The sequence below is a fragment of the Indicator indicator genome, chromosome 2 (genome assembly GCF_027791375.1).
Source record: "Indicator indicator isolate 239-I01 chromosome 2, UM_Iind_1.1, whole genome shotgun sequence".
Lineage (NCBI taxonomy): Eukaryota > Metazoa > Chordata > Aves > Piciformes > Indicatoridae > Indicator > Indicator indicator.
This window is the reverse complement of record NC_072011.1, coordinates 49,747,453-49,771,334: the sequence shown is the minus strand read 5'-3', so window position 1 is coordinate 49,771,334 and position 23,882 is coordinate 49,747,453. Positions and strand designations below refer to the sequence as shown.

Here is a 23,882-nt window from a genome sequence, read left to right as displayed (position 1 = left end):
CACCATAGATTTTTCCCATGCATATCAGTGCTGTCCAGGTCAGTGGTGTGTGCTAGGATCATCACTGGTGTATTCAAACTAGTACTTTTCCCATGTTTTCAGAGCTGGAGTGGTATTCCACAGAATTTCACACAACTCCGATTAAGATACTCTGTGATCAGAAATGTTTTTTTAAATAACCCAGAATATTCACCACACTTTTTCATTAGGCTGATAATTGTCAGTCCTCTGTCTTGTACAGCTGTAGAAGAAAGATGTTAGGTGTCAAGAATTTATTCCCAAGCTTCATGCAAGACTGCTTTATGTCTTTGGTGGATGAAAATACTACATTTTTGTCCTTTCATTCTCTTCTGCCTGCAGTAAGACAAAGTATCTTTTTGCAGTATGTGTAGTAGGGGTATTTCAGACTCAAAGAAGGGTAGGGACCCTAACGTAGGCTGATCTTGGTCATAAATTTACTGCTTGATCTTTGCATCTTCTAAAATGCATCTGTGAGCAAGAGACTATTTTGGAGTATACACTGCATCTGCTCTCACTGAAATGATCTGCTTTCTTGCCTTTTTAGATCTCCGAGTTTGACTTGGGCTATTAAGTCATCATTCTGTGTAAATTAGTCTGAGTTTCTCATTATTTCAGTTTTAGATGTTTTCAGGAATGAAAAACATAGATTGTCCATTTCATGCATTCTGAGTAATAATCTTATGCTTCATTAAGGAAATATTTATAAGCATTCCATGGGCATTTATGGGAAAGTCTGTATCATGTTTGTCTTTTGAAAGAAATACAAAAGTAATTTTTTCAAGATCTTAATTTTAGAGTTCAATGTTGTTTGCATCACATGTGATTACAGATTTTTTAATACGACATCACTAATTGACGGCTATTCTTCTGTTTCAGTCCTACTCAACTCTGAAACTCTAGTTGTCACAGCTATAGGCAGTGTTATAGTGGAGTCATTAGGAGCTGTTGCTTCTTACTATTCTTCAGGATATGATGCAATTTGCAGGAGCATGCAATGGGAATTATTTCAATACATTTAAGAATTCAAGTTAGTATATTATTTTGTGATGACAGATAATCTCAGATTATATTCTTCAACAAAGCTTTTGACTCTCTTCCCTGCAGCATCCTTTGTCTAAGCTTTGTCATGGTTTGCGTAGGTGTTAAGGGATTGCACTTAACCAACAATATGGCAAATGGGTATTAATAAAAATACTAGTAACCCTTTATTAATATGAAAAATTGCCAAAACTCATTAAATAGGATCGTTGTATGGTTGGGATATATATTTACAATAGGAATGTACAGTCTTTAGTCAAATACAACAATTCTATGCAAACTGGAAGGAAATAACGTGGAAAGAGAGTAACAGAGAGCAAAAATCATGATTACCCGCAGCGTGGGTGGGGGAGACTCTGTAGGAACTCTTAAGCCCAAGAGACAATGAGTTAATTACTCATATGGGGAGTTCTGCTGCTGTGTTAGCTATGAGGCTTTTGAGGCTTTGGGGCGCTCTAGTACGATGCTGGCACGGCAGGTTGCCAGCAAGAAGGGTGCCACGTTGGCCCAGGGCTGATCTGGCTTCAGCGGACGGAGGGCAGTTTACAACGAGTTCTTCACGACTGGCACTTGCTTTTTCTTGGGTAAACTGAGGCACGGCACGATTCCAGTGGCAAGGGGAAGCAGGCATGGCTCCTAAGCTTGTGGCTTCTCCAGCTTGCAGTGTGTAGGCTCGTGGCTTTATCCCAGGCTTTGGACCAGGTACTCAAAGCAGGGCAGGGCGACTTGAGTCAGCTTCATACGAGATGGGTCCAGGAAGGCAATTCAAGCACGGCTTGAGCAAGGCAAGGCTTGAAAGCAAGGTTTAAGGGCAAGGTGAAGGTGACTACAAGTCAGCCTGTATATCTATCTTGCCTGAGATCCATTTGGGCCAATAGAGGCAACTGAAGGCAGCATATAACTGGGCAGTGAAAATGGTTCTGCCAGGTTGCGGCCATAAAAGGCAGAAACAAAGGACTTGTTTCTGGGGGAGCAGTGGCCAGTACATGTGCTCATACCCCATGGAAACCACTTGTTTACCAGACATGTCCCCTTTGAGGCTTTTCCCACCTTGCCATGACTTTCTGCAGGAAGGAGGGGGGAGAGTGGGACCATGTCTAGACACCTTAAGGCCTGTCTGTGTTTGTGCTGGGCCTCTTTTGGCCCTAGGCCATGACAATTGGTGAGCAGCTAGGGTGGGTAAAAGAACCAGTTGGATGGTTGGCCTCAGAGGGTTGTGCTTAACCAATCATACTCTAGCTGGTGGCCAGCAGGTAACAAGTAGAGTCTGCAGGGATCTGTCCCTGACCTGTCCAGTTTAATATCTTTAGCAGTGACATGGAGAAGGCAAAACAGTATGCTCATATTTGCAGAGGACAGCAGACCAGGGGCCCAGTTGGTGTGCTGGAGGGTAGAGCTGCCAACCAAGGGTACCAGGGCAGGTTGAAGGGATGGGCCTGCAAGAAACTCACAAAATTCAGCTTCAGCAAATACCAGGTCCTGTACCTGGAAGAAGGAGCCTTTGTATCCTTGGCAGGGATACAGGCTGGGGACAGAGGAGCTGCAGGGAGCAGCTCTGCTGGAAGAACCCTAAGGGTGCTAACAGACATCCAGGCAGCAAGAGAGGTGCCATCCCCATCCTTGGAGGTTTTCAAGACTGGACTAGGCAAAACCTTAAGCAACCTAGTCTGACTTCATGGCTGAGCCTACTTGGAGCCCAAGGTTGGACTTAAAGACTTCCTGAGGCCCTCTTCAACCTAACATACTTTATCCTCTGATTTATCCTTTGAAAATTTGCCTTGTAATTTAATTTGCATGTCTAAAATATTACATGTTCAGTCTGTTCTATCACAAATTCAACTAATACCCTGTGTACATGTGTGTGTGTGTATGCTTTAGTGTTCTGTTTGAAAAAAATTAAAACTCGCATTTAAAAAATAATCACAAGTGTTATTTGCATCTCTGTGCTTATTACTGGTTTCTTTTGCGCTTAGTTGTTGTGTAAACTTATCACATGATTAATATGCTTTTTTGTTTCAACAGAGGGAGAATATATCAAGATGTTCATGCGAGGTCGACCAATCACAATGTTCATTCCTTCCGATATAGAAAACTATGATGATATTAGGACAGAGCTGCCTCCTGAAAAGTTAAAACTGGAGTGGGTGTATCCTTGATATCAGTAACTACTTTCTGTCTCTTTTTTTTGTCTTACCTTGCCTTTATCCTTTTTTTTTTTCTCCTTGAAAAGCCAGTTTGGTGTCTTTTCAGATATAAAAAATACTTGGAATAGGAGGAAATTCAATTTACTATAACAACTGAAATGGTTTGTAACTACTGTATAGTACAACTTCAAGCTGCAAAATATGTAGTCAGAAAAAACTATACTTTGTTTTGCTGTTCAAACTAATTGCACTATTTTTTCAGCATGAAAGAAAGTATCTTTGGAGACACACAGAGTTTAAAAAGTGTTCCTCTCTTCCTTCCACTATATTAATGCAGGCTTTGCATTCAAGAACAGTGTTAGTTTTCAATCTCTGTTCATTTTAGGAGATTCTAGAGCTATGGAAGATCTAGAATTTCTCATTGTCCTTGCAGAGCGAGGGTTGGAGAAGCAACTATCCTTTGCAACTGCTTCTCTATTTAATCTCCAAAATGAAGGGGTTAATTTCTTAGAAGCTGGTTTGCAATAAATGCCCTAAACAAATTAATCATTTGAAGAATGGAGTTGGTTTGTGGCTGAGAGTAGTTTTGCGCACATAGTAGATCAGACATTAAGCTCATGATGAGAGACATGCTTTTGCACACATTTGGGTCTTCCTGTTAAACACACACCCTTGCCACCCCACCCCCCATCTCTGCAGATTCTTCCAGTAAGTTGTGATTGTATAAGTAAGTTTTAGTACTTCAGTAAAATAACATATCCAGGCAGCATTTGAGTTGGTGTAATAATCTCAGGTTTGATCCTTCTGATGTTGCTTTAAGCAGGAATGTTTTGAGGAATGTGTTGATGGTACGTTGTCACATGTCAGGATATGTACAGACAGAGGCTGCCTGTACCCCTCCTCATCATCTCTGTTAGTGACTAGGCATATGTGTATTTTAAACCATCCCTCGTTACTCACTTTAAGAAAGAAGATATCTTTTTTTTCTGCCTGTATTAACTAGTAGATTTTTGAAAGAGATAATATTAGGTACTTGGTTATGAAAAGCAGCTGTGGAGCTCATGTCCTCTAAATTTTCAGTGAAACTGTGGAAGTTTAGACTGTGAAGGAGGATAGTTATGGGTTAAAAGTATGACTGGAAGGAAAACAGCTTTTATTCATGCTTTGCATGCATGCCCAGCTTTTCTACTGTCACAGCTCTTGAATGTTGCTGCTGGCACTTAAAAGACTGGAGTAAATTGGGTCAGTCACTGGTCTGACTGAAATGTAATGTTTTTTGGATAGTTAACTTTCAGCAGCATCAGCTCATTCATCTGCTTTTCCCGATGAACGTGCAAGGGCTAGAACTGTGGCATAGTGGAGAAAGATCAGATCTTACTTTTTCGGCAGCAATGAGCATTTTGTCCTAATGAAAACTGATCATGAAATCTCACCCTCAGTTAAGTAGGTGCAAATCCCAGTGTGGACACACTTATGTAATATCCAAGGATCTTAAATTCAGGTTAAAGCAGTTTCCTGCTGAGGACTAATTAAAGTGAAATAAATCTATTCTAAACAGACTGTGCATATGTTTTTGGAATCTGTTTAAGGAAATGTCATCTTAAATCAGTATATTTATGAGTGTAGAGTATCTTTTGAATGCAAGGCTGAAGAAAGCAATGAGGAAAAGGTAGTATAATTTATGAAGACTTAACACTGGTGTCTATGAAGTTGCACAGAAATGGTTTTTAGTTTTGGAGACAGGAAAATAGAGCAGCAAAAGGTCTTAGTGACGAGAAAAAATCTGCAAACAGCCAGTACTTTCAAAAATTATGGCAAACTGAAGCCTGTACACTTTATTAAAAAGACCAGGGGACATGGATTCATAGAATATTTTAGTAATGTCAGTGTTTTGCCATAGAAAAGTCAGTTGACTGTTGAATTGTTCAATCTTTGGGCTTTCTTGTTTGTTTGTTTTTAACTTCTTTAATTTCCCTGCCTTCTGGGTGATTGTTTATAATTGAGTTTTCCTTTGATATTACTGTTTAGGAAGATGCTGATCAACTATGAATAACTTTAGGGCAAGAACCAAAGGATTCTTGGGACGACTTTTTTGTTTGGAGTTTTTTTGATTGGTTGGTTGGTGGGTTTGGGTTGGGTGTGTCCTCTTAAGATGAACTGTGTCCTAAAGATACATTCAACTACTGATAGCCATTACTGTAGATTGAACAGAACACTCAGCTTTTGTCTCTCCAGCAGATTACTGACAGTTGAAGAAATACCTAAGCCAATTGGCAAAAAAAAGTAGCTCATAGGGAAATCTGAGCTCTGGACTGTGTCTGTTTCCTGAGTGATTTCATTTAAATATAATAATTTAGTTTCAGTGTCCATGTTTTGTAGTGCAGTCTTTCCTACTGCACTTCAGAACTGGTTAAAACATATCTGGTATTCCTAGTAATGGCAAAATGGGCTTATTTAGCAACTACAAAGGTCAGAGACAGTGCTACTGTTGACAGTGACTTTATCTATTCTCCCAGTGTATAGTAGCTCAGTTTCTGGATTTTATAACATTATTTTTAGCACTAATGCTCTCCTTTTTATGAATAATGGTAAATACACTATTGAAGTCTGATGGATAGCAGATCACTTTTCACAAGGGCCATGGCTATTCTTAGCCAATTTGAAACAAAAACCCACAAAACTAAAAGCTCTTATGTATATCAAATGTGTCTTTGTGATTGGTGAGAAACTTTCTTGATATGAAGATACATATCTCGGAATTTCTCTGGTTGAAGAATCAGTCATTGAAGGATTAGTACTGAAAGTTGGTGGAAATTAAGAGTGAAGGTCATATCACCCCTTTGACGCTCTGTAGAAAATTACTGTGTTAACATATCTGCTGCTTTGTTCTGAGTGTGTGAAGAAGGAAAACTGCTGTGGGGCAGCAACTCCTCTAGTTTTCTTGTGAGATAACCTGGAATGGAGAATGAATAAAGCAAAAAAATTCTCCCACAAAGCAAATAGTTTCTTTAAATGCTCCTAAAAATCACTCCTAGGATATGGAGCTCTGCTTTGGTACTTTATTATGTAGGGGGGGTAAAGGAAAGCAATGGACTGAGAAAATGTAAATATTTTTGCAGCCTCATGAATGTGAGAGCAAAATGGTGGGTGCCAAAATATATAGCCTTAGCTTTGCATGGTAGACCTGCTACAGAAAGGCATGTTTTCTAGGATGAATGTTCAGAGATGTCAATCTGACTAAGTCCTTATCAATACACTCCCTATTTTATACAGAAAATTGACAAGATCTGCCTTTCTCCTATGAGAAGGTATTTATGGTAGCATTCTCTATGTTTCGGGATAGAAAAAATATTTTTGTTGGTTTGTAGTCCATCATTTTTGAAAGCTCAGTGGTGTATTTATTTTGTTTTGTTTTTAGTGAAAGACCATTCTGGAGTTTATTTTTGTTTCATCAGTGTTTAAAATAAGAAGAAAGGAAAATTTAGTGGGCAAGCAAATAGTGATGGAGGAGAAACAGAGGCATTCGGGGGGGTTTTTTGTTGTTGTTGTTTGGGGTTTTTTTTCCTGCCCTCAGTATTGTGTTGTATCGGCATTTCTCTTAATACTTTCTTTACTATGCAAGACACCAAATAATCTGCTTTAGAGGAGGCCTTGTGTTCTTCTATAATAGATAGAAGACAGCAAGAGATGGAAGACAACAAGACTGAATTTTTTCTTTTTATTTTTTTAACTGTACTCTGAAGAGATTTAATTGACAACTGAATGCAGTGTAACTCTTTGAATCATTGTTAGGTCACATCATGTTGAATTTTGGAAGTGTTCTTGCAGTTTGGTGTAACCACAAAAGAGGAAAGGTAGTGTGCAGGGGAATTTTGGGTGGCAGGTGGTGGTTTTAGAAGGGGTTTGGTGGTGTTTTAGTAGGAAGCTAGCCTTTTTCTGAGAGGAGCAGAGATCAGACTCTATTTGACAGTTCTCTAACTAGCACCGCAGTAGCTGCCAGTAGATCCTCCCAAACTTGGACTACTTCACATGCCTTTATTTATGAGAGAAGGCCAGCTTCGTCCATCCAACATTATCTCTGTGGGTTTTTGACTTCTTTTTATTTAGATGATTAACCAGGACCTGAGACTGGGATCCCTTAGATAAAAGTTGCTTAATATTTTTCCCTTACTTTCCTTGCTGTTGCAGGTTGGCACTGGAGAGCTCTCTGAATTGCAGGACATAATAGAAAAGTTAGATTTTTGGGGGGCTACAGAGCTACTGTTTAAGTATGATGTGCATTGTACCTAGTGACCCTGGGAGCTGGAATGCAAGCAGGCAGCCACATTAGTAGCACCTGTTTCAAAGAAATAATGAGTCGTAATAATGTTTGATTAGTGCTAAACAAGCCTGCTTTGCAGTGTGTGAAACTTCTGAACATCACTAGGAGTCATGATGGTTTCCTACAAAAATCATCCCTTTTACATATTTTGGGTAGATTTGGATAGAATATTTTTCACTGTGTCAGTTCCTTTTGAGTTTTTCCTGGTTTAAAAATACTCTAGAATAGTCTAAAAAAGTATTTTCTGAACTTGACGGCTGCCATACAGAAGCTTGCCTTTTTCTGAAGGGCATTAAGACTTTTCACATGGTGTTACTGAGATTGTGCTGCAGTTCCAGAGGAAAAAAATAAAGTATATTTGATGACACATGAGAGCTCCCCCAGGAATAATTTAAGAATGGGGAGGAGGGGGAAGGGAAGATGTGTTTTTTTTATATACAGTAATTATGAAATCCTTGACTTGAAAAAATATATATGTATAGATATGGGTATCGTGGAAGAGACTGTCGAGCCAATGTTTACCTCCTCCCTACTGGAGAAATTGTCTATTTCATAGCATCAGTGGTGGTACTGTTCAACTATGAGGAGAAAACTCAGCGGCACTATCTGGGTCATACAGACTGTGTTAAATGGTTAGTATATGACGTTTGCATGTAGGTATGCGTATAATAATGCAGAAATTTATTTTTGTGTTCTCTCCTACTGTATGTATAAGCTCATTACTGTCATCATAATTGTAATCATTTTGTTTCATCAGTCCTGGTAGAATCACTGTAGTAAACACTGCAGAAATTAATAGTATTAGGCACTCCATGCTAGCTTAGGATTTGTGTCTTAAATATAAAGCAACGGAATATGCAGACAATCAAAGAGATTAGAGAAGAGGTCTTAGTGTAAATTCTTCTTAATAGATGTCCCAGAAATTAAAATTCACAGCTTAAATCAGTGATTTACAAGCACTGTGGCAAAGGTGTAGCCTTAAAAAGAAATTAGAAAACCAAATGGAAAACTGAGCAATAATTTTGTCATTTTTTTTTAATAGATTTCCTGTCTGGGAAATCAGAAGGATGTTTGCAAAACAAAACAGACAAGCAGGGAAGTTGAAGCCTGCATCATTGTGGGTGCAAAGGCAGTTGTTGACTGTATGATGTTAGTCTGAAGAGTAGTGCATGTAATGTAATGGTGAACATAAGCTCCCTAGTGTACCTGAATGGAAAAGGGTTGCTATCTAATCATCTTTTCTCCTAGCTGTGCTTTGGTAACTGTAATTGCATACTGTGGAAGGAATTCTATCAGTCTTGTGTTCTTCAAATTTTTTCAAAAACCTGGACTGCATTGTGAATGGTTTTGGTGTCCATCATTCTGACCTCTTCCTGCCTCCCCTGCTCCCCACTTCCTGTTTCAATGTCTTTCTTCACCTTTGTAGTTATACAGAGAAAGAAAATAAGAAGGTTGGTCAAAAAATCACTAGGACTAAAAGGATGTATACTCTGAAATCTGTCTTTTCACATCAGCTCCAAAGCAAAATGTGATAATCAAAAGCAGGGTTTTTTTTAATTTATTTACTTACACTACTGGTATACTATTTCATTAGTACAGTCACATCAGTAACTTGTTTAAAATGTCAGTAATCCCTGAATCCTGGGTGCATGTTTATTTATTTTTCTTTCAGCTTCATGCTGTCTGTAGGATTATGCATAAAATATGCTGTAATGTTTATAAATATGTGTAGGAAGTTAATCATTAAACAATGACACAAAATTGGGTGGAGTGGCTGAAGCACCAGAGGGCTGGGCTGCCATTCAGTGGGACCTAGACAGGCTGGAGAGTTGGGCAGGGAGAAATGCAGTGAAACACAAAAAGGGCAAGTGTAGTCTTGCATCTCGAAAAGAACATCCCCATGTACCAATTGAGGTTGGGGGCTGATCTGTTGGGAGAGCAGCACAGAGAGGGACCCAGGAGTCCTGGTAAACAGAAAGATGACCATAAACCAGCATTGTGCCCTTGTAGCCCAAAAGGCCAATGGCATCCTGGGGCATATTAGAAGGGATATGGTTACTAAGCTGAGAGGGGTTCTCTTCCCCCTCTGCTCTGCCCTGGTGGGGCCACATCTGGAATATTTTGTCCAATTCTGTGTCCCTCAGTTCAAGAATGGCAGGGAACTGCTTGAAAGCGTGCAGTGCAGAGCCACAAAGATGGAGTGGAACATCTCCCTTACGAGAAAAGGCTGAGGGAGCTGGGTCTTTCTAGTTTGGAGAAGAGGAGGCTGAGAGGTGACCTCATTCATGTTTATAAAGATGTGAATGATGAATGTTAGGAGGATGGAGCAAGGCTCTGCTCGATGATGACCAATGATAGGACAAGGAGCAATGAGTGCAAGCTGGAGCATAGGAAGTTCTGCCTAAATGTAAGAAAAATCTTTCTCACTGTGAGGGTGAGAGCGCCCTGGAATGGGCTGCCCAGAGAGGTTGTGAAGTCTCCTTCTCTAGAGACATTCAAAACCTGCCTGGATGCATTCCTGTGTGACCTGCTCGAGGTGATCCCGCTATAGCAGGGGGCTTGGACTAGATGATCTTTTGAGGTCCCTTCCAACCCCTAATGTTTCACATGTGAGGTGGCTCTTCTGCACTCCAGGTTGTGTGCCAGAAGCCATTGCAAGAGCCTGATCAACCCATTAGTACAGTATGCAATAAAACATTGTAAACTGTCTCATTAAAAGTGGGATTTAGGATCGTAAGTGTCTTCATAGGCTTCAATTGAGAAAGGGAACAAAAATAATTAAAAAAACTCTCAGTTTGGAAGACCTTTGGCAGCAAAAGCAAGTTATATTTCTGTCTGTCTTAGTCTTGCAGTTCATCCAGACAAAATTAGAATTGCAACAGGACAGTTAGCTGGAGTGGATAAAGATGGAAGGGTAAGTAATGTAGCTGTTGAGCAGTAGTATCTTGTTCTGAAAATCAGGCAAAAGTGTTCTGGGTTTGGTGGGGGTTTGGTGGGGTTTTGTGTGTGGGTTTTTTTTTGGTTGGTTGGTTTGGGTTTGTTTGGTTTTAGGGTTTTTTGTTGTTTCGTTTTTTTTTTTTCAATCTCATCCTCACCTTCCATGTGCAATTGTATTTTAAGCACTACGTTTACTGAGACATTTTGCTGTTTGTAAGGTAGCAGCCTATATCTCCATCAAAAAACAGTAACACCTAAGCATTCAGCCATACATCAAAACGAGCCTTCTCTGTCCGTGACATAAGAGACTCAATTTCAATTCTGCAAGCAAATGTGAAACGTTTAAGTGATTTATAAGGCCACATGTTTTCTGTTACATTTCTTTCAATAAGTCTTCTTCCTGAGAACAAGTCCTAGTTCTGTGGGTCAGTCTTAAGGTTTCACAGAAGAAGAACCAACTTGGAGAATTCATGGAAGGTGTGTCAAGATTTCTTGCAGACTTCCTTGTTTGAGAGCAAGTGTGTAAATATTCTTGTCCCTGGTTCTTGTCAAACTGACAGAATTTGCATAATTGGATTATCTTCATGCACTGACAGACAGAGAAAAAAGAAGAAAAAAAGACAGCAGATACTGTCAGGTGTAGAAACATTAAATATAAGCCTTATTCATATGTTCAGCTTAATTCCTTAGATTTTGTAAGAAACTGATGTAGAGCTTTTTGTATAGATGTTATTGTAATTTCCACTGAACATTTACCAACTGTTCCATTAGGGCTGGTTAGTTGCTTTTCCATCACTGGAATGTTTTATTGTCACTTTCTATGGTGAATGCTGTCCTTAAGACAACTTAAGTCCCACTTTATTTATGATTGTATCACATTTATGAAGCTAAACTGCTTGGGATAGTACTTGTGTGAAATATAGCCATGGGCATTTTCATTGAGTTGTTGGTGATGGTTAGAAAACGCTGCAACAGGATTTTTAATTTTATTTTTCCCTACTCTATATATATGTAAAACAATTTGATCATTATTTTCAATTGTTGCAGAAGATTTCTAGGTCTGGGGTCTGGAATGCAAGATGACTCTTCTGTTATTTGTTCAATCTTAAGTTAGACAAAGATTTATTTTTGCAATTATCAAAAGCCACTTAATTTCCTGCCCTGGTGGGGCACTGCTGTGTTTGTAGCCCAGACATAAGATTGTCTTGAGTTTCACCAGGACAAAGCTTCAAGATATATCCAGCAGCATCATTAGCAGAGATTATCCTGCATTTCAGTCTGCAGTTTGTAATTCAAGTAGCATCTGCCTAGCAAAACTTGAAACCTGCATATAATGCTTTCACTGTTGGTGATGCTGCTTGTCACATTGCTCTTTTCATGCAGCCTCTGCAGCCCCATGTTAGAGTATGGGACTCGGTGAGCCTGGTGACACTGCAGGTTATTGGCCTTGGGACTTTTGAGCGTGGAGTGGGGTGTTTGGATTTTTCAAAAGCGGTAAGATGACCATGATTGGTTGGTGTGGTATATAATTTATCCAGCCCTGTGTAAAAACAAAGGAAATCTCGGAAGACTTTGTATGTGGTTGCCTGGCTGATCTGTTTTGGTATTGAAAGCGTGTCAGTTAAGTTAATGTATACTTTATAAAACCGGCTGACAGTGAGCTAGCTGGAGAAACAGGAAATAGCACATGTAAAATTGTGGTCACAAACTAGCACAGTGAATAAACCTTAACTAGAAATTGAAGTCTCTGTTTGATTTGGTGGTTTGGTTTTGTTTGTGGGGCTTGGTTGTTTTTTGGGGTTTTTTGTTTATTTGTTTGTTTAGATGTTAAAAACAGGTTTGTTAGTGAGGTTCATAAAGATAAATTTTAGTGAGTTCTCATAGAAAGGATAACTTTTCTGCTTGCACAGCTGGAGTAAGTTTTTATCCAGCAATAGGAAATTAAATCAAGAAAAAAAAAACACAAAACCAAAAAACAACCAACCAAGCAAACAAAAAACCCTGTAAACTAACAACAAGCCAAACAAAAAAATGTCATGTGCTATTTTTTTTCTTGAGGAATACTTTGGTCAATTTGTGCATCTACTTTTACAAAGAAGAAGAAAAAAAAGTCTTGTTATGAATTTTTCAGTAAAAATCAGTAGCAAATGGAGATGTGCTACTTGGCATTGATAAAAGTTTTCTTTTCAAAATTGCCCATGTGATGATTTTTTTTTTTTTTTGTAAACTATCTATATATTTTAATCTTTAAGCAATTTTTTTTTTTGCAAAAAGTAAAACCTCCTGAAAACCCAGGCTGTAATTCTTGCATCCCAGCAAGGAGAGTTAATACATATGAAAAATGAAGAAACAGAATGTCTGCTGTATTTTGCTAATAGAGATTTATGGGACAGCTGAGGTGAGAAGGAAGGTCTCAAGATCACCTCACTGCACCATCATGTTCACAGCAGGCTCAGCCAGAGCAGACTGCTCGGGGTTGTGTCCAGCTGGGTTCTGGATATCTCCAAGGATGGAGACTGAGCAGTGTCACTCACTCATTGAAAAGAAATGCTTATGCTCTCTTGCTGCAGTTTTGCTTAAAATTGAAATGTTGAAGTTTTGTCTTTCCGTTAAGATTTTTTTTTAACTATTATTATTATTATTTACTGATTTATTTTTAGATAGGGGGTAGCATGAACTCAAGTAATGTGAAGAGTACAGTGATTCCTGTCACTCTAACAAACCAATACAACTTTTGAACTCAGATACATACTCAGAAACAAACAAAAAAGGCATTTTTGAGGGCTAGATTTTAATTTTTACAAGTGCTGATTTGCAGATGAAACTGATTTTGAAACCTTACTATGATCTCATGATTCCTGACTAGACAGATTCCTCAACAGACTCGTGAATGTGCAGAACTATGTTTTTTACCACAAAATTTCATTAGTCTACACAAGAGCCATGTATATCAATGCTGTCCTCAGGGTTTCTCTTCACTTAGTAACTGACATGTATATTTACATTTTACCGCTATAATAGTATTTGGGAATAAAAATTTCAGGTACCTGTATTTTCATAGTTTGTTAAGAGAATGCAGTTTAACTGCAAGAGTCAACTTTAAAATAAATATGGCCTCTTCCAAATTTTTCTATACATGTCCTTGAAGCAACCTCTTGGTGCAAGTATGTGTTACTGTCAATAAGTGTGGTTTTGTTCTAAGAAATTCTGTCTGCTCTTTTAATCTCATAAAGCCATATAAAGCATTTTGTTGTAAAATTATTCAGAATAAATTGTTTCAAGTATTTAATGCAATAGATGCCAATCTTTGTGCTCTGTAAACATTCAGAAAGATTGTTATCTTTGCTGCAGTTTTATTAACTACATGATGAAACTGCTGGCACCTAATGCTCCATAAGGAAAAAAAAAAGAGATGTGCTTTCAAAACCTGATAAAGTAAACTTGCATGTACATGATAGTGGCATTTAAGAAAAAAACACAAGTGGAGCTATTTGTCTGTCCTCTGAGACCCAAGGAAAAATAAATTATGTGCAGAATAGAAAAGAAAGAGAAACCTCTTTCCTCTGCCCAGGCAGCCTTAATGACACCTGCCTATTGGATTCTCAACCTCAACCTGGACCCTGCAACTGGGAGGGAGGAGAGAGGGCAGTGGCCAAACAGGTTTAGCTGGTTTGTTAATGCCTCTTCCAGGACACAGACTAAAAGGGAAAGACTTGGGAAGATACTTTTCAGACCTTTCTAGAATATTATTTGAAGCATGGTCATTTTTTGTGAGATTATACAAAAAAATCTATGTCTGTCTTTAAGAGAAGAGGAAAACACCGAGTATGTCAAGCTTATAAGTGCTTTAAAAGGTCCTCAGTAATTTTCATGTTTGGACTGTCTTTTTTTTTTTTTTTAAGAATACTACTGCCCTGCTCTGTTTATGAATGGGGTGTATTAGTACTTTGTCAGCATTTCTTTTTCTCTTTTTCTTTAGGATTCTGGTACTCATTTATGTGTAATTGATGACTCCAATGAGCATATGCTCACTGTGTGGGATTGGCAGAGGAAATCAAAAATAGCAGAAATAAAGGTAATTATTGCATGAATTAACGTTTTGAAATACAAGTGATTGTGTTTCCATAAAGACAATAGAGACACATTTGGTATTACTTGGATAGTGCAACTGTGTAATCCTGCTGGCTTGTGTAAAGGTACAAAAGGAGTTTGAATATTTGAGCGCTTATAATTACATTTTACACGTCCTTAAGAGCCAACCCAAATAATGTAATCCTCTAATATTTTGCTAATTTAGGAAAAAGTAAATCCTGGGAACTTTAATCAACTGAAGTGATGATGTAGTCTGTAGTTGTTTTTTAAAAAAACAGCCAAACAAACAAAACATATTTAGACATTCCTTACTTTCATTTCTGCATTAATCCAGTTCCAGACACTGATTCTCAGTATGTGTCTCCTCTTATTTGAAATTAATTAGTACTTTTGTAGATTGCAATCTTGTGTGCTTTCCTGTATCTTTTGTAACCTAAATTTCTGATCAATGAGAAGCATTCGGAGGTGGTGTGCTCACTGTTCACATGAAGCAAATCCAAAAGTAACTTGCTGTTAGAGTTCGTATTTTGAGATGTCTTGCTTTGCATTGTATAATATCGAGCAAGGAGGTATTATGTGGACATGGAACTGATTTTTTTTAAAGTTGCCCCTTTTTTAATCATGAGGCAGCCTGTGGAGTACCTCACAAGCATAAATGTCTGTATGTTTACAAACTTGCAATTTAAGACAAAATCAGGTTGGTTTGACTAATTTACTTTATGTTTGTTGATACTAATTAGATTCTATTCTGCAAGTTTTAATGTAATTCTATGTCAGTGTCTTCATTTCTTTGTTGATATTTAATGTGAAGCTATTTGGCATATGCCTTGTGTTTCCCATTTTATTGATACTGTTTTGACTGTTTCCACTCTCCAGGGAGTTCCTTGGTGTTTCAGAGTTGGCTCAAACCACTTTGGCATGGACGACTTGCCCATCAGTACTTATTCACATTTAGAATTTGATCTTGCAGTATCTTAAGCACCTTCCTTGACAAGTGGGAGGAAGCAGTTGCATGCTTTGACCTAGAGTTCAAAACAGAAGCCTTTTCAGAGCTCCATTAAATTTTCCAGTCCTTAGTTTCCATACAATTTGTGGATATAGCAGATCCACTCATGTTGAGGGAACTGTGTGTGAGAAGCATAATTTAATAAATATATCCATCAAGAAAAAATGAAAAGTAGAAGTTTGTTTTCCTAAAAGGAGCCAAAAAACAGTGAAGTGGAAAAGGGGTAATCCCAAGGTGCCAAGTCAGCAGCACTTTTATGCATACTCCTTTAAAGCAGGGGCTTAAATCCCAGAGAAGTAAATGCTTAGATGCATTTACTGAAGTGCTTTGTAGAGTCATTGCCTCCAGGAGATTGTCTTCAAGGGCAACTTGAATAAATATACATTAGAAGCTAGATAAATGACTAGTCAGTCAATGTTTGTAAAATCTATTGGTAAAGGATGAAATGTTCACTGAGGTGTTAGTAACAGTATATACAGCTATGTCCCACTGGTCCAAGCCACAGCTTTGTTATCCAGAGTAGCAGACCAGTCTGCATTAAAAACTAAGCAGGATTTTCAATGCAAAAAATGTCTTTCATACATCCTTCACTTTTCGTGGCAGAATTCTTAGCTATTAGAGGGCAAAAGCTTTTGTAATTTAAAAAGTTTATTTAAACCCATGGCTTTTCTACTGTAGTTTTATAAAAAACTCTTAGGAACGTAAAGTATCAATTTATATAAAATACGTGTAGTTATTCAGACAGTTGATTTATCACAGAACACATCGGGTTCTTTCAAGCATGCAGTGAGCTGTGTAGTTCCTCAAATCTCTGTTCTGAAACTCGAGTTTTTGCATACATTTTTAGTAGCTAATATCCCATCTGAATAAATATTACTTCTTTTTTTTTATTTCAGACTACAAATGAAGTTGTTCTTGCTGTAGAATTCCATCCAACTGATGCAAATACCATAATAACATGTGGCAAATCTCATATATTTTTCTGGACATGGAGTGGCAATTCATTATCAAGGAAGCAAGGGATATTTGGGGTAAGAATGTCTTGTCCATTCAACTGAATGATCTGCTTACGCTTTCTATAAATTTGCTCCATTGTCACTGTCCTGTTTAATCAGAGAGAGAAACAAAAAAAGGTTAAATTCTATTTACATGTATATGTGTATATGGATGTATTATACTAATTACATGAAGAGTATAAACTTTCCATTTCTTTTGCTTATTTTGTTTCAGAAATATGAAAAACCCAAATTTGTTCAGTGTTTGGCTTTTCTGGGAAATGGTGATGTGCTCACTGGAGACTCAGGTGGGATAATACTTATATGGGGCAAAACTACTGTAGAATCTACTTCAGGAAAAGGACCTAAAGGTAGGAAATATACACAGTTAATCTCCGATTTTAGATAGTCTGCAGAAGACAAACATAAAGGATTGCATTAGAAACGGAACAGCGAAACAGGCCTTGATTCAGGCTTTAGACTTCCTATTATTAACAGGTGGTACTAAACCCCTCCAGGTCTCATGAATTTGCTGATTTAAGAGCAATTTAGAGTTTATCAATTAATGAAACTGTGCCTTAAATGAATAAAAACTGCTCTAAATATTTTTAATTTTTTTTAAAGTGCAGTTAATCAGTGTTCTTTTCATCCTGAGATTTGAAAAAGGCTGTAGGATCAGTTTGAGGATTCTGCATGGTACTTTTGTCTCTTAAGGGTTGTGTTGTTCCATGCTTAGTCTCAGAGGGCTACCATAAAAGTGTTGAAACCAGTGTTAACAGGACTTGTACATGAATGAACTATGTGATAGGTAGTTGTACTAGTTACACAAGTAACTGTGTCTGGTTTAGCAGGTAACTCGGGTCTTGTCTGTTAAAGGTATTGAAAAAAGCATCTAATTTCAGATTTGGGTTAAAATTACTCTTTAGGGCAAAACTTTTGCAAAAAGAAAATGAAAGGAAAATGATTCCTTACTGAACATATGCAGACCTGGCACAGTTAAGCCCTAAGGTAATTTATAAATTCGAGGATAATTTATTTTGCTTGGTAGCTATTTTCAAATACTTTGATTTTAATGGGTATGCCAGGAAAACAATCACGTACAAAGTAGTTTCAACAACTCGTTTGGTTTTGTAGGTAAATCTTTTTCTTGTTTTTCAAGCTAAGTGCAATGGAGAAATCATTTAACAGATTAGCTTATGTTTAATTTTGAGATTCTTGTGCAGTATAATCTTAAAAGATTATACTCTTCCCAGAACAATCCTAAAAGATACCAAATAGAACATTTACATTGGCTTAATTAAATATGGGATCTTCTGTTTGGTTTATCACATTGGATTGTCAAACTCTTTCACAATGTGAAAGTATGCTGACTTGAATTGATGTAAGCCATAGGTAGTCTGATGAGTTAAACTGGAATTTATTTGCATAGTGCTTTAGTTGTTTTTTTTTTTTTAATGTGATTGCTGTTTGAAAATATCTGTGTCTTAAAGCACCAGAATTTTGCTTTTTTAGAAATATACTTTCCTACAGAAGTTATTTTGACATGAAAACTCAGTTAGGATGCTAAAGGCTTCTTTTGTTACCTTTGTTGTTTAATTTGCTTATCTCTCTTTTGTTCTTCCTAGTGGTTTTCTTTGAGTAGGCTGCTACCTGATAGATGCCAAATGCTGGTTCTAATATTAAGTGAGGCAGCATCCAGCATTAGATAGTAGGTTCATGCATCCTGGAAATATTGCTATAAATATGTTCCCATAAGACTATAGACAGCAAGTCTTTCAGTTTCCTTTAATACAGTGACTTTAATTTTTTTCTAATAATGACTTGCTAAATATTTATAGAGTCTAAAGGACATTCTCTCTTGCATCTGGAAAGCTGGATATCAGAGAAATGAAAACATTTTGAAAATAGTTGTTCCTGTCTTCATAAGTTGTTTGGACCATCAGTCTCAAAAAAGTTTCTATTCAGAAATGCAGGCCCTTCATCATTTTATCCTGTAAGAAAACAGTACTACCTGGTGTTTGCAGTACCAATGCCATACTTGATAGCCTGACAGTCAAAATGTAATTTATTAGATAAGATTCTTCTGCCAAAGGCAAAACTTCTTGTGAATGCCAGGTGAAAAAAAGAGAGTATTGTTTTTTATTATTTTCTTTCTGTGCATCTAGGAGTATATCAGATAAGCAAACAAATTAAAGCTCATGATGGCAGTGTCTTCACACTCTGTCAAATGAGGAACGGGATGCTGTTAACTGGAGGTGGGAAGGACCGAAAGATCATCCTGTGGGATCATGATCTGAATCCTGAAAGAGAAATTGAGGTAAGAAAGCATGAGTGACAAGGAAATTGCCTTGAGCAAGGTATTGACTAGCAAGACTCCCCACTTTTTTGGGGACTGGTTGTTTTGATGATAGAATATCTTCTGGTTGCTGTAAGTGAGTGACAATGTTTTATTATAAAAGTGTTTGCATTTTCAGCCTGTAAATGAGCTTATATGAGGCTTCAGAGGCATCTCCTCTGTTTAAGTTTAACAGAAATTCTCCAAACCCTTCCTTAGTTTCTTTTATTCATGCCTCTTTTGAGGATATTCTTTAGCATTCTGTGTGTTTTGTTAAGTTTACCTGTCCGGGGATTTGAAGGTTTTAATAGAATTTTTGACATAAAGCAGACAATTGGTAAAATGTATATGGGTATTCTGTAAGAATTAATGATTAATAAGCTATGTTGAGGAACTTCTTTGATCCTAAAACAAGTGTTTAGTACTAAGTCTTTGTGATTTGGCTCCATGGCAATACTAAATAAATGTGTGTGTACTGAAAAAAAAAATGTCCGTTATGGATTTAAAAATATTTATTTTCTGACAATAAGGATTTAGAACAATGGTCTTTCTAATAATGGTTTAGTCCACTTATATAATTTTAATTTATAGCAGTATTTTTTTTCTTCATGTGTATAGATATATCCGGAGTTTGTTACCACCTGAAATCTAAAACTGATCTTTTAAAAACATGTCTGAGAGGTAGCAAGCATCGATTATTGTATACAACTCTTAGGCTTCATACCAGTGTCTGTTTTCTGTTTGTTAATAATTTTATCTTAGACCTAATTTTTTTATGTTGGGAAATATTACCAAAACTATGACAGACAACTTTCTGAATGATTGCATTAATTTTCTGTCTTGTCTGGCTAATACTAGTGTGTTTTCTAAAGATAAATAATTTAGAAAACCAAACAAATGCATGCTGTAAAATAAAGCACTGTATTAGAATTTAAGTGTGCAGTAAAATTCAGAGTCATTGCTGACATAAGACATATGAGCATTTACTTAAGGCTAATCAGGAAACTAAGAGATTAAGAAACTCAAAGCATTTACTGTTTGCTACAAGATTTTTCTGATTTTTCCCAATATGTTTTGAAAAGCAAACAAAAAAATGTGCATTATTCCTGCCTTCATGAGTTACACAGTTGGGGAATGCATTTAGTGCATTTAACACAAACGTCCATGTAATTTAATTTGTAATTTTTTCTACTGAGGTTTCTGAAAAACACATAATTGTGATTGTTTTGAATTGAATGCTTGTACTGAGCAAATAAATAAGGCAGGTTTGGGGTGAAATTCTCATCTACTATACACATGATTATTGATTTTTTTTTTTTTTTTCTGGGACCATTGCATTTCTGGTACTGTTGTTTTGCCCTCTTTGTGACCTTCAAAAACAAGCATCTGTCAAGGTGTGTGATGTGGTTTTACAGGTGTTTCTTTTCCTAGGTTCCTGACCAGTATGGAACAATAAGAGCCGTAGCAGAAGGAAAAGCAGATCAGTTTTTAGTGGGTACTTCACGAAACTTTGTTTTGCGCGGAACATTTAACGATGGCTTTGTAATAGAGGTACAGGTAAGCAAAACTTTTAAACTATAACCCAAAAATTTAAAGTCTTTCCCTGCTGGTGTGGTCTTTATTTTATTCGTTGTTAAATTGTACATTTAAATATTTTCTTTCCAGGGACATACAGATGAACTCTGGGGACTGGCATCCCATCCATTCAAAGACTTATTTTTAACTTGTGCCCAAGATAGGCAAGTTTGCATGTGGAACTCTGTGGACCACACGCTGGAATGGACCAGGCTGCTAGATGTACGTCAACCCTGTAATGTTAAATATACAGCTGGAAAATAGGAAAGATTAGTTTTCTGCAACAGCCTTATCCCATCTGATTGCAAGAGAAGCAAAAATACTGTAATTATGACTTGAAAAACCAGCTATTCTTAAGCTTTGATAAACTTAACCAGCCTCATCAGACGTTATATAGACTGTAATCTGGTTGCCATTGCCATTCTGACAATCCAGAGCTGAATAAAACTTAGTCCTTTATTCTTGCTACTGTTAATCTTTTCCCCTGGTTATTTAAATAATATGAAGAGAATACTGTACAGTTGTACAAGATTTGGCTTTAGTTGCCCTTCCTTCCTATCACTGTTCATTTCATGTTCTAGTTCTGGCATAATTCCCAAGCAAAAGTACCTTTTATACACAGAAATTTAGGCTTTTACTTTCAAGGAGGTCATGTATTGCATGTCACTGATACCTTAAAAGAAAATCTGTTTGGGGATTATAAGGATGCTGCTAACTGACTGGTTTTCCTGTGCCAGTTCATCACAGACTTTTAGGTTAGCTTTGGAGAGGTGTTTACCTTTTTCCTGACCCTAAGGGAGTGGGCGGGTGAATGATATATCTGTACATCTCTGTTCAGGAACCGGGACACTGTGCTGACTTCCATCCCAGTGGAGCTGTGGTCGCGATCGGAACACATTCGGGCAGGTAAATGCCTTTGGACTGAGTTGTGATGATTGAAAGTTTAAAAATGCTTGGCATCAAATTGTCTTCTTATACGCAGGAATTAATTTGGCTTTTTTTCTTCTTGCTTCAGTTTAGGTAGCCTAAAAATCCTGGGGGGAGGGGCAGATCTTTATTACATAGGTCAGATGAAAATAGGATTATTTGACTGTTTGAAGGTTGAGTTGGTTTTTTAACTACACTTTCACGAAAGCCCAGATCTTGATTTTTATTTATTTTTTTTAACTGTTTTTGCAGAGGTTTCTATGAGAATGCTTTACCAAGTATCATATATTTTTATAATGTGTGTGCGTGTGTTACATTAGTTATAGGACAGATCTTTGTCTTTCCCAAATCAAACACACTTGCAACTTTTTAAACTGATGTGTGGAGGCAAGTTCAACAGGCTAGTATTTTGATTTTTGTGTATGACAGAGTTTAACATGGCACACTACTGCAACAAAGTGCTATTGAGCTATTCATACTCTTCCTGAAATTGTTGCTTATTTGAAAACTATCAAAGCACAAGCTGAATCTTTTAACTCAGACTTCTTTCAGCAATGGAAAAAAATTGTTCTAATTCATAGTCCAACTCTGCCTTGATGTCATCACGCAAGAAAGGATTTTTGGCAAGTAGCAATTAAAATTAAAAACAGGATATTCATAGAACTAGGAATTGCTAGGATTTTTGTTCAGTTTTTCACTTACACCTTGTGGGTGATAACTCAGTAATGCATATTGCTTGTAAGAAAACTGGAAATTTTTCTTTTTTTGTTTGTTTCAGTTTTGGTCTGTTTAATTCATCCCCTAGATTTTTTTTTTTTTTATACTTAGATGCTTTTTAGGCCCCAGGTTGAAGTTTGACTTCTAGAAACTGCTGAACAATGTACAACACCCTTAAACATTTTTTGAAAAAGACTAAATACTTTCTAGGGAGTTTCATTCTGCAAGACGAAGATGCAGTCTGCACTAAATTCATTAGGTCTAATATCAGGCTAGAAAACCTAGTTTACCTTCCTAAGAAAAATCTTGCTGAGCTCTTCTGTATTTGGTTTCCACATTGTACCTCTCCCTTTTCTCGCCTCTATCTCAACAGAGCAGAAGGTACTGGCCTAATAGTACTTGAAAAGGGAAATAGGCTACGTTTCATGAGAGTTACTAAGATATCTTTGAAATTGCATGAAAACACTTTGGGCAGCCAGAGCATTCAGGATGTTGTTTGCTTTTGATTGACTTCCCCACCCCCTCCACTCCCCCTGAGCATTTAACATTAATTTTTGAGTTCAGCACTTTTCATCTTAAATTCTTTTTTTAAAATTACTTGACGCAACCTTGGCCTTAGGTGTTGGTTGAGTTTTCTTTTGTTTGGGATTTTTGTTTGTTTTTAAACAAGTATTTTCTTGGAACTAAGGTTATATTTTCACCATTTTATTATGTTCTAAATTGCATGATTCAATTATAGGTTTAAGATACACAAATAAAGCTGCATTGAAATGAGGCCTGATAACTGTACAAGTGGATGAGAAATAAATGGAATTGTGAATCAAGAACAGCAGACCGGTTTTAAATTCGCTGCCTAAACATCAACATCATTCACTGCTTTCTGTGCGAAATAATCCAGTCCAAGGCAGTTATTCCCCAAGGAATGAAGGCTTCATGATGTATCTCGATTAATGCAGGGGGAAATAATCTCAGCCTAATAACAAATCATTTAATAACTTGATTCAAGTAACTTGATTCAAGCCCAAAATGCTTAAAGCAAATATTAAACAAATCTGTTTAGGACTCAGTAAACCTAAACCTTGGATGTATTTATCTGTTGATGTTCTAGTGCTCTCTGCTTCCAGTATCAAGGGCAGTAATTCAGGGGTGGAGAATGGAGCATTGAGAAGGTTTGTTTTGATTGTTAAAAATGTGACCGCTGAAGAAGACTGTTTTTTTTATCTATTTTCCCATTCCTGTCTGCTCTTTGACAGCAGTGTGTTTTTGTCAGGCCAACACATGATTTTGGTGTGTTTTCCACTTACCCTTTCCCATAATAAACATTTCAGTACCTATTTGGGCTGTCTGCAAATGATCTGCTGCAGGTTTTGTTACCACCTGCTGTATGCCTGATATCAATTGTCTGGGATTAAGCTTGGTTTGGAGAAAAATAATACTTTGTGTGGATCCTGATGTGTAGTGGAAATGCACAGCTGGAAAACTAAAAAGAGCTGGCAGTCAGGAAACTACCATAAAAGTGGGGTTTTCAAGGCACTACGCAGATCCTTTTGCCATTCTGCCATTGGTATCATTGGCAAGAAGCTGACCTTTGTGATGAGTCACGTGGAACATCTTGAATGCTGTGCATGTGACTACTCAAAAGTACTGCAAGAAAAAAAGTGCAAATAAGGTTCTTGCAAAAATACTAAGATTATTAAGAAAACTGAAGGACAAGACTAACGTAAGCCAGAGCCACAAGGAGTTAAATCAGTCAATAGAGCTATTGAGCTTGATA

At 37.3% G+C, this 23,882-nt stretch overlaps 1 protein-coding gene across 1 annotated transcript in view; it reads left to right on the top strand.

The window, feature by feature from the left end:
- The window catches only part of EML4 (EMAP like 4), a 64,633-nt gene that overhangs the window by 20,926 nt on the left and 19,825 nt on the right, over positions 1-23,882 (top strand). The window contains exons 4-14 of the mRNA XM_054399219.1: positions 3,082-3,205; positions 8,007-8,156; positions 10,369-10,438; positions 11,845-11,955; positions 14,441-14,536; positions 16,456-16,590; positions 16,790-16,925; positions 18,720-18,871; positions 20,321-20,446; positions 20,555-20,686; positions 21,303-21,370. Coding sequence (XP_054255194.1) covers positions 3,082-3,205; positions 8,007-8,156; positions 10,369-10,438; positions 11,845-11,955; positions 14,441-14,536; positions 16,456-16,590; positions 16,790-16,925; positions 18,720-18,871; positions 20,321-20,446; positions 20,555-20,686; positions 21,303-21,370 — 1,300 coding nt within the window. The remainder of the gene's footprint in view (positions 1-3,081; positions 3,206-8,006; positions 8,157-10,368; positions 10,439-11,844; positions 11,956-14,440; positions 14,537-16,455; positions 16,591-16,789; positions 16,926-18,719; positions 18,872-20,320; positions 20,447-20,554; positions 20,687-21,302; positions 21,371-23,882) is intronic.